A 12063-nucleotide genomic window follows, 5' to 3' on the forward strand; every position below is an offset into this window, starting at 1 on the left:
TACCATGGACGACAAGATCCGTACAGCCATCAATGCTGATGCCACCCCACACCATCACAGAACCTTGTACAAATCAGTCGCCTTCCTGGACAATATTTGGCATGTATAGCTCACCACGGCGTCTCCATACACGCTGATGTCCATGAAGCTGTGTCAGGGGAAATCTGGGCTCGTCTGAACAACACAGGTCTCCATTGGCAAAGTTCCCAGCTGACGTGGATACGGGCAAACAGAAGGTGAGCTGCGCGATGTTGCTGCATTAAATGGGGCAATCGAACAGGACGTCTGGGTCGTAAGAACACTTCTTTTAACCTGTTCCTTACTGCCTGGTCAGCCATCGTGACTCCAGTGACCCTCCTCAAGTCCTGTTGTAGTCCTCCGGCAGTTGCTGAATGACGTCGCAACGCACAGATGGTCAAATATTCGTCATCCTGTGGGGTTGTCATGCGTCCACGACCTTATCCAATCCTCCTTGTGAACTGGCCTGCCTCATTGTAGTGATTCCACAAGCGTTGAATAACTGCTGGAGAGACATTGAGATCCACAGCAACGCGACGAAAAGTCAATCCCTCCTGAATCAAAGCGACAGCCTTTGCGACTTGAACCTCATTATGTGCTGGTTTACGCACAACATACTCAAATGACCGCAGTAGTCCGAGTACCTCACAACAACACGAGGATGAACCACTATTCACTTTATTTTGAGGGGTCACATGACAGTTTAAAGCATGGCTAAGCCTACAGATGGAGTATAACTTCCATTTGACATACCCTGAGTAGCTAAGGTCTCTAGGTATGCTGTATGACCATTGGAACCCCATCTACCCAATTAACATTCATATAACAGACGTTACAACATATGTTACCTTAATTTTTTTGAACTGTGCATTAAAAGTAACACTATAAAAGTAGATGAATCTATACATAGGCTGCTTAAAGTATGTCATCACTATTCCGGCTTGGCACCACCCAGAGCACTGTAGCAGACATGCTAGCCACTCTATAGTCTCCTTTCTAGCTTGCTGGTTAAGGTCTAGGAAATGCCTCGGAAGTCTAAGTTTGTATAACATTTATTGCGTATGTAACATATATTTCAAACATTCTTGTAACATTTCGCTAAGGGGATTATCTTTGGTACAGTATTTTGTAGTACTATCAAAAACTAAGTCCACGTAATAATTTGGATTACAATCTATATATATATAAAAAGAGAGTTTTGTCTGTACATTGCTCAGAATTTGAAAAGAATGGTATTTCTGTATTGGTCACGTCCACAGTAACAAGGAAATGCATTTTTTACTTTTCTGTAATTTCTCGTATGTATGTACACGCATCACGAGAAAACGGCTGAAGAGAATTTAATGAAAATCGGAATGTAAAGTCGGGTGATGAACCACTACAATCTAGGCTATAAATTATTTTATTCACGCTGAGTGAAATGGTAGTTTGGGGGAAGGCTTGACATTTAATTCTCAAATATTTATGTTATTAGTGGTTGTGCCTTAATGAAAATCGGTATGCAAAGTCGGGATAATAAGTCGACATAATCTCGGCCATAAATAATTGTATTCACGCTGAGTGAAATGGCAGTTTAGGGGAATGCCTAAAATTTATTTTTCAAACATCTATATTATTAGTGGTCATATCTTAATGGAAATCGGTAGACAAAGATAGGAAATAAGTTGCTGCAATACAGGCTGTACATAATTGTATTCATGCTGAGAAAAATAGTAGTTGAGGGGAAGGCCTAAAATTTAATTCTCAAATATTTATTATATTAGTGGTCGTATCTTCACGATAATTGGTATGCAAAGTCGGGGAATAAGTCACTATAATCTAGGCCATCAATAATTTTATTCACACTAAGTGAAATGGTAGTTTAGGGGAAGGCCTGAAATGTAATCTTCTATACATATAAAATAAGAGTTTTGTCTGTACATTGCTCAGAATTTGAAAAGAATGGTATTTCTGTATTGGTCATATCCACATTAACAAGGAAATTCACTTTTTACTTTTCCGTAATTTCTGTCTGTATGTATGTATGTATGTATGTATGTACACGCATCACGAGAACACGGCTGAGGAGAATTTAATGAAAATCGGTATGTAAAGTCGGGTGATGAACCACTACAATCTAGGCTATAAATTATTTTATGTATGCCGAGTAAAGTGGTAGTTTAGGGGAAGGCCTGAAATGTAATTCTCAAATAAGTTATCTATGTTATTTGTGGTCTTATCGATAAATACTTATAACTAACATAACTTTAGTTATGTAAGAAGTTATTAAATTTCCGATCACTTATGTCTTATACATTGTTACCGTACCGCATATAATCACAGAGATATTCATGAATTTGGATTTTTGTTACTAAGTCCATATCAGCGCCGAGTCACGAGAAAATGGGTAAACAGAATTTAAAGAAAATAGGTATGTAAAGTCCGAGAATAAGGAAGTACAGTCTACGATATAAATAATTTTGTACGACACCCTAATATCACAGAGTCGAAAGAAAACTAATGTGAAGGCCTGCAATATAGAAAGCTCAAACTTTATCAACAATAACATTACATTGACCATTGTTTGTTGTGATGTGCTTTTTGTCTTCTGTTTCCACTCATCCCCGATAGATAGGATTACTGCAGCATACCAAGTTTTTTAAGCTTTACGTCGCACTGACACAGGTAGGTTTTATGGCGACGATGGGATAGGAAAGGAATAGGGGTGTGAAGGAAACGGCCTAGGCTTTAATTAAGGTACAGTCTTGTGTGACTGGTATGAAAATGGGAAACCACAGAATACGATCTTCAGGGATGTCAGCAGTGGGGTTCGAATCCACTATCTCCCGGATGCAAGCTCACAGCTGCCCGCCTCTAACCACAGGGCCAACTCGCCTGGTCATACCGAGTGTAACAGCCTGCCTGTATATTGGCGTGAAGTAGCTGGGGAGTTAGATAACTTTCTTCTTTAACATATCATTCCTCTGGTTCATACATTTTCTGATATTACTGGTACGTAACACACTGGTTCATCATAGCATTCGGGCTATTCAATCCCTACTCTGAGGCACTGATTGGAATAAGTAGTGTGCATATTTAATGGAATAATGATAGAGGAGTGTTCACGGCAATCTGCGACCTGGTTATTCCAGCTCTGGAACTTTGGACTGTTACATCGGCACTGTAGTACTTTTCGTTGAAAGTGAAAAAATGTGCGGTTTTTCATTTGATCAAGTATTTTATATGATAAATTACTTTCAATCGCTACATTCCTACTGACTTTTTTTAATGCGCAATTATGCTGACAATAATGAAGATTTTTCATTTAAATAAACAGTTTACAGTGTTTACATTTTAATTTGGAACACATAATGACTGAAATATGTGTAGCCTCCGTAGCTCAGGTGGCAGCATGCCGGCCTCTCAACGCTGGGTTCTGTGGTTCAAATCTGTCATTCCATGTGAGATTTGTGCTGGACAAAGCGGAGGTGGGACAGGTTTTTCTCCGGGTACTCCGGTTTTCCGTCATCTTTCATTCCAGCAAAACTCTCCACTATCATTTCGTTTCGTCTATCAGCCATCAATCATTGCCCCAGAGGAGTGCGACAGGCTTCGGCAGCCGGCATAATTCCTGTCCTCACTGCAAGATGAGGCTTCATTCATTCCATCCCTGACCCGGTCATTGACTGGAAAACAGGTTGTAAGTTTTTAATGACTGAAATATGTATTAATATCAAAAACCGAGTGAGTTAGGAGTGCGCAGCTGTGAGCTTGCATTCGGGAAATAGTGGGTTCAAACCACACTGTCGGCAGCACTGAAGATGGTTTCCCATTTTCACACCAGGTAAGGTTGTACCTTACTTACGGCTACGGCCGCTTTTTTCCCCACTCTTAGCACTTTCCTATCCCATTGTCGCCATAAGACCTGTGTCGGTGCGACGTAAAGCAACTTGAAATATTATGTAACTAGCGGATATCTAAGTTATGCTGGCTGGGCGGTGCGCCCATTAGAAAGGTCCTAGAGAGAACACCGATATCAAATTTTCTGTACATATCTATTAAAGAAAATTCAAAACTAGCTCTAGAGGTGGTGTCTGAGGATCCTGATGGAGCCTCGGAGGACGAGAGTCGCGACTTCGGGGATGAACTTCATTCAGAGTTGGAAGCACTTCCATGTGGTGACGAAGTAACTAGGTATGGTACCGCAAGCTCCGACCATTATCCCTATTATTTAAATTTTCTGAAGGTGGTATTTAGATTTATAGTAAGGGATAGTGGGTTTGTATATGTTAATCTTTTCTAGATTAACCTCCTCTGGCTGACCGCTATGGTGCTCGAACCTGACATTCGGATCTAATATGAATCCTTGAGAGCTGTTGTCTTTAAAGGCTATGATGTCAATTCTCTGCAAACTACCATTTATGGCCAGTCTGTGTACCACCTCATGTACATTGAATCCCTTCTTTCTCAGTTCTTCGGCAATGAAGGATCTGATCTGGAGGTGCAGTTTTCCTTAGGAGCTCCCCGCGTGTGCAGAATTGCAGGACATGACCAAGAGTTTCTTTCTCTCCACGGCAATGCCGACAGAGGTTGTTGTCCAGGGATCTGCCTGGCATCGAGCGCACCGCAGAAACATTAGCAGTCATCTTTATAGCTTCTCTCCACTCATTACAAGACAGTCCGGTATGATCTCGCATCCAAGAGTTTGCTGGTGTATACTCTTTGTAAAGTTGTATTCTGAGTCCTTTTGCTGTAGTGAACACCAGGAAGGGATGTCACGTTCTCGTAGCTCTTAACGAATCTTCTTAGTATCATATAGGCGGTTTTTGGCGATAATGGTGATCCCTGCATCACACCTTTCTTTACGAGGATAGGTTTCGTTTTACCCTTCTGCGTCTCGATTTGAGTGATGTTCCCGGTGTGAAGGTTGGAAATTACGTCCGTGAGTTTTGAAGGAATTCCTTCGAACTGTAGAGCTTTTAGAAGGTGGCTGTGACATATTGTCAAATGCCTTTCGAATGTCCAAGAAAATTACCGTGATGTCTTGTCTCCTCTCTTTAGGAGATTTTAACAATACGCCAAAAATGGAAGTATTTATAACGGTGCCTGGAGTTGAACAGAATCCTCGCTGGTGTTCATTATAGTGGATGTACTCACGTAGGCGACTGTCAAGTACTCTTTCTATTACCCTCCTAATGACTGAACAGATAGTGATGGGTCGCCAGTTCGACACTGCCTTCAGATCGCCTTTCTTATATAGCAAAATTGTTCGTGCTTTCCGCAGACATTCAGGAATTTTGCCAGTTTGTAGCATTCTGGTTGCTATTTTTGCGATGGTAGCCTGTACGTCGTCGTCTATAAGGGCTCTCTTCAAAACGCGATCTGGGCCCAGTGCAGTATCCACTGCGATATGACGGACGGCAGCAGTAATTTCCTCCTTCGACACGGTGGGCACGAACATTTCATTCATTTCCATATGCTCCGCTTCAGTGATTTTTGAAGGGTAAGTTTCCCTTTCGTGTAAATTTTCATGGGAAAATGTATCGAAAAAGGAGCTATGGATGTTTCCAAAGTCGATTTTACACACCTCGGACTTGTTTTCCAACACGCGCCTCACTGCCTTCCGTCTCCGATTGTAGAAGTGGTATTGGGTCAGTTTGTAATATTTCTTACGCCTTTTTTCGCGGGCACGTTTGTCTGCACGCCGTGCATTTGACGAGTGACTGTGATGTTTTTCGTTAAGAGCTAGACAGCGTTTCTTCCTAGCCTCAAAATTTTATTGCTGCGTGTTTGGGGCCAGGCAGGAGGTTAATCGATGTGAAGAGGAATGATGCGAAATCTTGAACCAATTTATTATAGCCATGATCATTGTACAAATTTTGATTCCCAAACGCAAAAATTTCTTGTTTGTACTTTTAGAGATGAATTATCCGATATACCCCCATTGTCGCTAGGACTGAGATCTTCACTAGGGACTGGACTGGATGTATCTGTTTGAGATACTTTGGCTGTGTGATTCTGAAGCAATCTTTTGCGATGTCTGTCGGGATGAGAGCGACTAATATGGATGGATACGCCCCTCTCACCACGAAAATACTGGCTACAGTATTGACATTTGACTTCCCGAGGCTCTTGTGAATTGTTTTTGTACGAATTTGCGCTCCCGGTTTCCTGGGTATCAAGGCATTCGTTAGGTGTTATTATCGAATGTTCTTTGGTTGCATAAGACACGATGTGCGTGCTTGATGTCACGTTGTGATTGGGATGTGCGCACCTTAACACGTCGACTGTCAGAGCGGAACATTGTACTGCTGAGTGAGTGTCTCAGGAGGCCACGGTGGTACAAAGTACCGCTGACAGGTGTTGCTATCAGACTTTCTCTGCCGGGCCGGCGGACTGCTGAGCTGTTGAATTCGCTATGCTAGCGTACCGCTTTGGCCTCGGAGCAAATCCCGGCATGCTTGGTTTCCAAAATAGTCTTTATTTTTATTAACCCAACCTCCTTTTACTGGCAATATGCGAGTATTTGTCCAATCATTTTAGCCATGCGCTTAGATGTGCCAAGTTAGCTAACTCGCAAGCTCAAGATTTTGAAGATTGTGCGTTTGAATCCTACTGTCGGGAAACCTATATTTCAAATTTAATTTTGTGAAGAGTTTTTTGTGTTGCAAAACGTAATAGATCAGTTTGACATGGACACTACCGGTACTTACCAGAATTCTCATACTGAAGGGCTAGCGTCATTATCTTTTGAGTTCGAGAAGAAAATGGTTTCATTTTTATAACTAACCTCTCCGTTTACTGGTGAAATAACTTAGAAATATCTCGCAAGTATTTCACACACATCCTACAGTAAAAGAATGAGTGCCTTGCGATTGTAATCCTAAGCGCTAGTAAACAAATCGTAGCTCGCTCTGTTATCTACAATGTGTACTATCAAGCAATGCAAGCTTCTGGTACTGCTAGACTGTACCGCTCTGGCCGTCTAGGCAAAATCATGCAGTGAACTTTTCTGTGGGGCCATGGCCGTACCTCGGAGTGCTGGGAATTTTTATTGTATTTCGTACGTACATTGAATGCTTAAGTGAAATATTACATCGAATTTTGCTTTATTGCTTAGCCTATTTATTACATGCACTGAAGAAAAAATTATTTGGCCACTGGGACATGTCTTGCTATGTGTCCTGGCAGTCAAGTTGTTAAGTGTACAGAAATTCCTCTCCTCATTTCCCCTTCATATGTATTATTTACATCTCCACGTTTCATCCGGTTCTTGTAAATGGGGCGATGATAAAGATAAGTCGACATCTTTCAACCCTACATTTGGGTCAGGTGTAGGAGTCAAAGAGGTCGTATTTACAAGTGATTCACAATATTCTTCTGGATGGGCTTTGATAATATGAATTTTAAGTCCTTCGTACTGTTTACCACAATACTGACAAGGAATTTTCTGGTCTTTATAACTGTCACAAGTAATATCAGTCATATTGATGGTTATATATAAAGGATAACTCAGGATGAAATTAAAGTCTGGGAACTAATGATGTGTCAATGAGCGTTGCGGGTAATGAGAGGTTATGTGTTGCTTTATGGTTAGTTGTCATTTATAGGCCTATATCAAATATTCATTCCTAAGCTCATTCGAGTTGATACGAAAGGAAGGAATACCTAAAAAGTGTACATATTATTTCTGTACTGATCTTATGCTGAATGATACATCCGTTCTAGCAGCTATTGAAGAAAAGGATTATAAAATATGTGTATAACTTCCGTGCCAGATAATTCTTCCGTATTGATCTATACCTAGCTGAGCTTTATCATTCCATTTTTTAAAAATATGCAAAAATATATACAGGATAACAAAATATTGTCGAATCGAGAAATCTTCAATATAAAATCGTGATGTAAATTTCTGTTTCACGATAAGTTACATGAAGAAATATTTAAAAAATAACCAACTTTAACCTTATACCATCTATAAATACAAAATAACAGATTTGTTTGTACATTGCTCAGAATTTGAAATAATAGTATTTCTGTTTCGGTCATGTCCATAGTACCGAGGAAATGCACTTTTTACTTTTCCGTAATGTCTGTCTGTATCTATGTATGTACACGCATCACGAGAAAACGGCTGAAGAGAATTTAACGAAAATCGGTATGTAAAGTCAGGGCATGAGCCGCTACAGTCTAGGCTATAAATCATTTTACTCGCACTGAGTGAAATGGTAGATTAGGGGAAGGCCTAAAATTAAATTCTCAAATATTTATATTATTAGTGGTCCTGTCGATAAATACTACATAACTAAAGTTATATAGAATTAAATTTCCGATCATTTATGTCATACATTGTTACCGTACCGGCTTTGATAACACACATACATTGTGTATTTTTGTTGCCAAGTCCATATCAATGCCAAACTACGAGAAAACGGGTTAACAGAATTTAATGAAAGTCGGTATACAGAGTCGGGGAATAAGAAACTACAGTCTGAGTTATAAACAATTTTATTCGCCCTGTATGAAATTGTAGCTTAGGGGAAGGCGCCTAAAATTTAATTTTTAAATACCTATGTTATTTGTCCTATCGAAAAGTACTACATAACAAAAGTTACATAGAATACAATTTCCGACCATCTATGTTTTATTCAATTTTACCGTACCGACTATGATAAGAGTGGTAGGCCTATTTCAGAATCGGAAGAAAACTAAATGTGAAGGCCTACAATATTGAAAGCACATAACATTGATCAACAATAACATTACATTGCCCTTTGTTTGTGGTGATATTCTTTGTCTCTTATGCTGCCGCTCAACTCCAACAGATGGGATTACTGCTGCGTACCAAGTATAACAGCCTGACTGAATATTGGCAGAAAACAGCTGGGGAGTTAGAAAACTTTCTTCTTTAGCATGTCATTCCTCTCGTTCATACATTTTCTGATACCAAACTGCTGGTACGTAACACACTGGTTCATCATAGTATTCCAGCTATTCGATCCCTACTCTGACGTGCTGTTTTGAATGAGCAGTGTGCACTCTTAAGGCAGAGGCTCACTTAGTAGTATGACCTGGTCTGGAATTAAAATTTAGGCATATTCCAAATTATAGCACCACAATTCACTAAATAACTCAAAATTCAACCCTGAAAAGGGCCGTTTCTTAAAAGAGCTTCTTCCTCTTCACTTTCATTAAATTCTACATTAATTTTATTCAAAATTAGCAGTGGAGAGGGGTTTTCTCCTCTGGCTTGGAGGGAAAAATTGCCTCCAAGTCAGATAGATTTTTCCGCCGCCAGTGTAGTGAATTGGGATTTTCCGACTCATCGGGTACTACTAGGAAACAGATTAGTAAAACGGCATAGTTTTTGCCCTGGGACTCTCCATTATTCGAACCTCCCCTCTGAAAAAAGACTCAAGAGTGTTCACGGATTACGGCTGTCTGTGGCCTGGTCATTCCAGCTCTGGAACATTGGACTGTTAGGTTGGCAGCGTAGTACTGTTCGTTAAAAGTGAGAAAATGTGTGGTTGTTCATTTGATCGAGTATTTCATGTGAAATCATTGCTCTTACTCGCGCCATTCCTACTGATGTCATTGTAATGACCTATGTTCATTTCAATTGGGAACACCACTAAGGCAGTCTTTCTGAGGATGTAAAAAGGCAGGTGGAGTGTAAGTGTCTGCCATTATAATGCAATTCCCCAACCTGATTGTGACTGATGGTAGGCAAGTAGGCCTACCATTACAATGAAAATTCCCTAATGCGGTCTTCATATGAGAAAAGACGTTTGGTGTTTTCTCCATTGCGTTTCCAGGGTAACGTTAAGAGCTATGCAATTTAATAGCCTTGCTCACAACGTGTACTCTACCTAACCTACTATTCTGTATACAATGTAGAATTCCGTAGCGAAGCACGGGTACATCAGCTTGTCTCAAATATAGGAAGCATCATCACTTTCCATCCGGTCAGTTCCTCCAAAGCCACTCAACTGGTTATTTGCAGCCATGATGCTGCAATGTGTTTACATTCAGTAGGCTGTCTGTTCTGTCTAAGAAAATGTTTTAAAAAAACCACTATTTTTGCATTCTGTGCATGTCAGATGTATCTAGGAAGCATAGGAAATTCACTGGTTCCAAGAAGTTATATGTTTAGGAGACAGATGGCAGAGGAAGTCTAGTACGCTCTACTATGCAACCCATGGGAGACAACGTGAGACTCCAGCACGCTTTACTACGCAGCCCGCGGGAAAGAATTACATACGGAGCAGCCCCAGCATTTGCCTGGTGTGAAAATTGGAAACCACAGAGAACCATCTTCAGTTCTGCAAACGACTGGATTCGAACCCACCATCTTCCGAATGCAAGCTCACAGCCAAACGACCCTAACTGCAGACATTAGTTCTGCTAAGTTCAAAGCTGCGTTATATCAATATAGCCAATGAGTTATTAGCTTATTTTAATTTTTTTTTTTCAATTGGTATTAATAGCTTAGTAATTTTTAAGTGCAATTAAAGTAGCCTATTCTTGAGCCTCAATGTCTCATTCTAAAGAATATGAAATATATAAATTTGCATACCTAGGGATGGTACTCCAGCAAAAAGACTTCTACCTTCTACACGACTTTCTGCAAGAACAAGGAGTAATGCTCCAATAAGGGCCAAATTTCTGAACAGAAACTGCAGATCCCACAGAATACTGTACGCAAACGTCTGAAAATACAAGGCAAAGTATAATATTAAATCAGAATTTCATAACTATTTATATTTCAGAAATATTGTCACAAATATAACCAATGGCAGCAATTGTTTGGATTAAATATACACACATTGTATGTCATTTATAGCAACTTATTCACCAACACATTTAATTGCAATGTCCAAGAGATTTTAAGATTAAAGTATACTAAACTCCTTTTGTACAGAAGTGAGAGCAGATAACACTGCAGTAAGCTGTTTAGAAAAATACATTTAAAAATGTAGCCTGCATGTGGTGGTGAGAATTGTTCTAAAAATATCTAAATGGGGAGGGGGGTGTAATAAATAATTGAGCACTGGCACTCCACATACCCAAGTGGCATAAGCATAATTTCTACATAGTACTCCAGGTCCTACCAAATTACTGCTAGAAGAATTGTCATAGCCTATGCAAATTCAATCTCCAATTATTGTGTCCAATGACAGTGGCTTAAAGGAAAATATTGATTAATAAGGTAGTAACACTTTGGTGGATATCCTATACAAAGAAGTGTTAACAGTTAAAATGTTAACTGATAAAATAATAATAAAGCACAAAATAATACTACTTACTTGCAGAACTACAATAAAGAACAGTATGCCACAGGCTATTGGAACACGAAACCTGCCTAATACCATAACACAGCCACCCAACTGCCCTACCAAGTTAATAAGCACAAAGAGAGTAGCCAAAAATTTGCCACAACCCCACGACATGTCCATATATTCCTGCTGCTCTGACCACTGGACCCACATTCGGATTCCATCCTCCAGGAATGTTGATATGAGGCATAATCTAGCAATTGTAGGCAAGACATGTTTGCAATGGCGTAATATCTGAAAATAAAATAATTTTTATCACTACTATGGTTAGATAATCTATAGATAAACATAATTTGTGAAACATATTTATTAGAACTAGGGCAAACGCTGTGACAGTCGGTAATTTCAACTACTCCTAGCGATCAAATACCAATAATTATTTTAAAACTGACCAACTCTGATCTTCTTAATTTCAGGATATTAAAATTATCTTAATGACGTACACTACCACTTACTTGATCGGCAATATCTTCGGCCTTAGATATCCACTCCTTCTGATGGACCATGTTGCCAACAGCTAATCTCGCACAAGGAATGATGTGGAGAATAACAATTGAATACCTTCCGGTTCAGTACCTATTTCGATTGTCTGTAACTTTCTGATGTGCAATAGAACGGATAAAACACGTCATAGAAATCCCAATTTTTTCACACACTACACACAACTCAATAAAAGTTATGACAGTTGATGACTTTACAATAAAAACTAGAATTGAAATTTGCGAATAAC

The 12063-nt window shown here is 39.7% G+C and overlaps 1 protein-coding gene across 1 annotated transcript in view; it reads right to left on the minus strand.

Moving 5' to 3' along the window:
• Positions 1–11935, minus strand: part of Surf4 (Surfeit locus protein 4) — a 110662-nt gene extending 98727 nt beyond the window's left edge. The window contains exons 1-3 of the mRNA XM_067137542.2: positions 11789–11935; positions 11304–11567; positions 10574–10706 (exon numbers count right to left, since the gene is read on the minus strand). Coding sequence (XP_066993643.1) covers positions 10574–10706; positions 11304–11567; positions 11789–11839 — 448 coding nt within the window. The 5' untranslated portion in view covers positions 11840–11935. The remainder of the gene's footprint in view (positions 1–10573; positions 10707–11303; positions 11568–11788) is intronic.
• Positions 11936–12063: the final 128 nt, after the last annotated feature.

Source organism: Anabrus simplex, chromosome 1, assembly GCF_040414725.1.
Source record: "Anabrus simplex isolate iqAnaSimp1 chromosome 1, ASM4041472v1, whole genome shotgun sequence".
Classification (NCBI taxonomy): domain Eukaryota; kingdom Metazoa; phylum Arthropoda; class Insecta; order Orthoptera; family Tettigoniidae; genus Anabrus; species Anabrus simplex.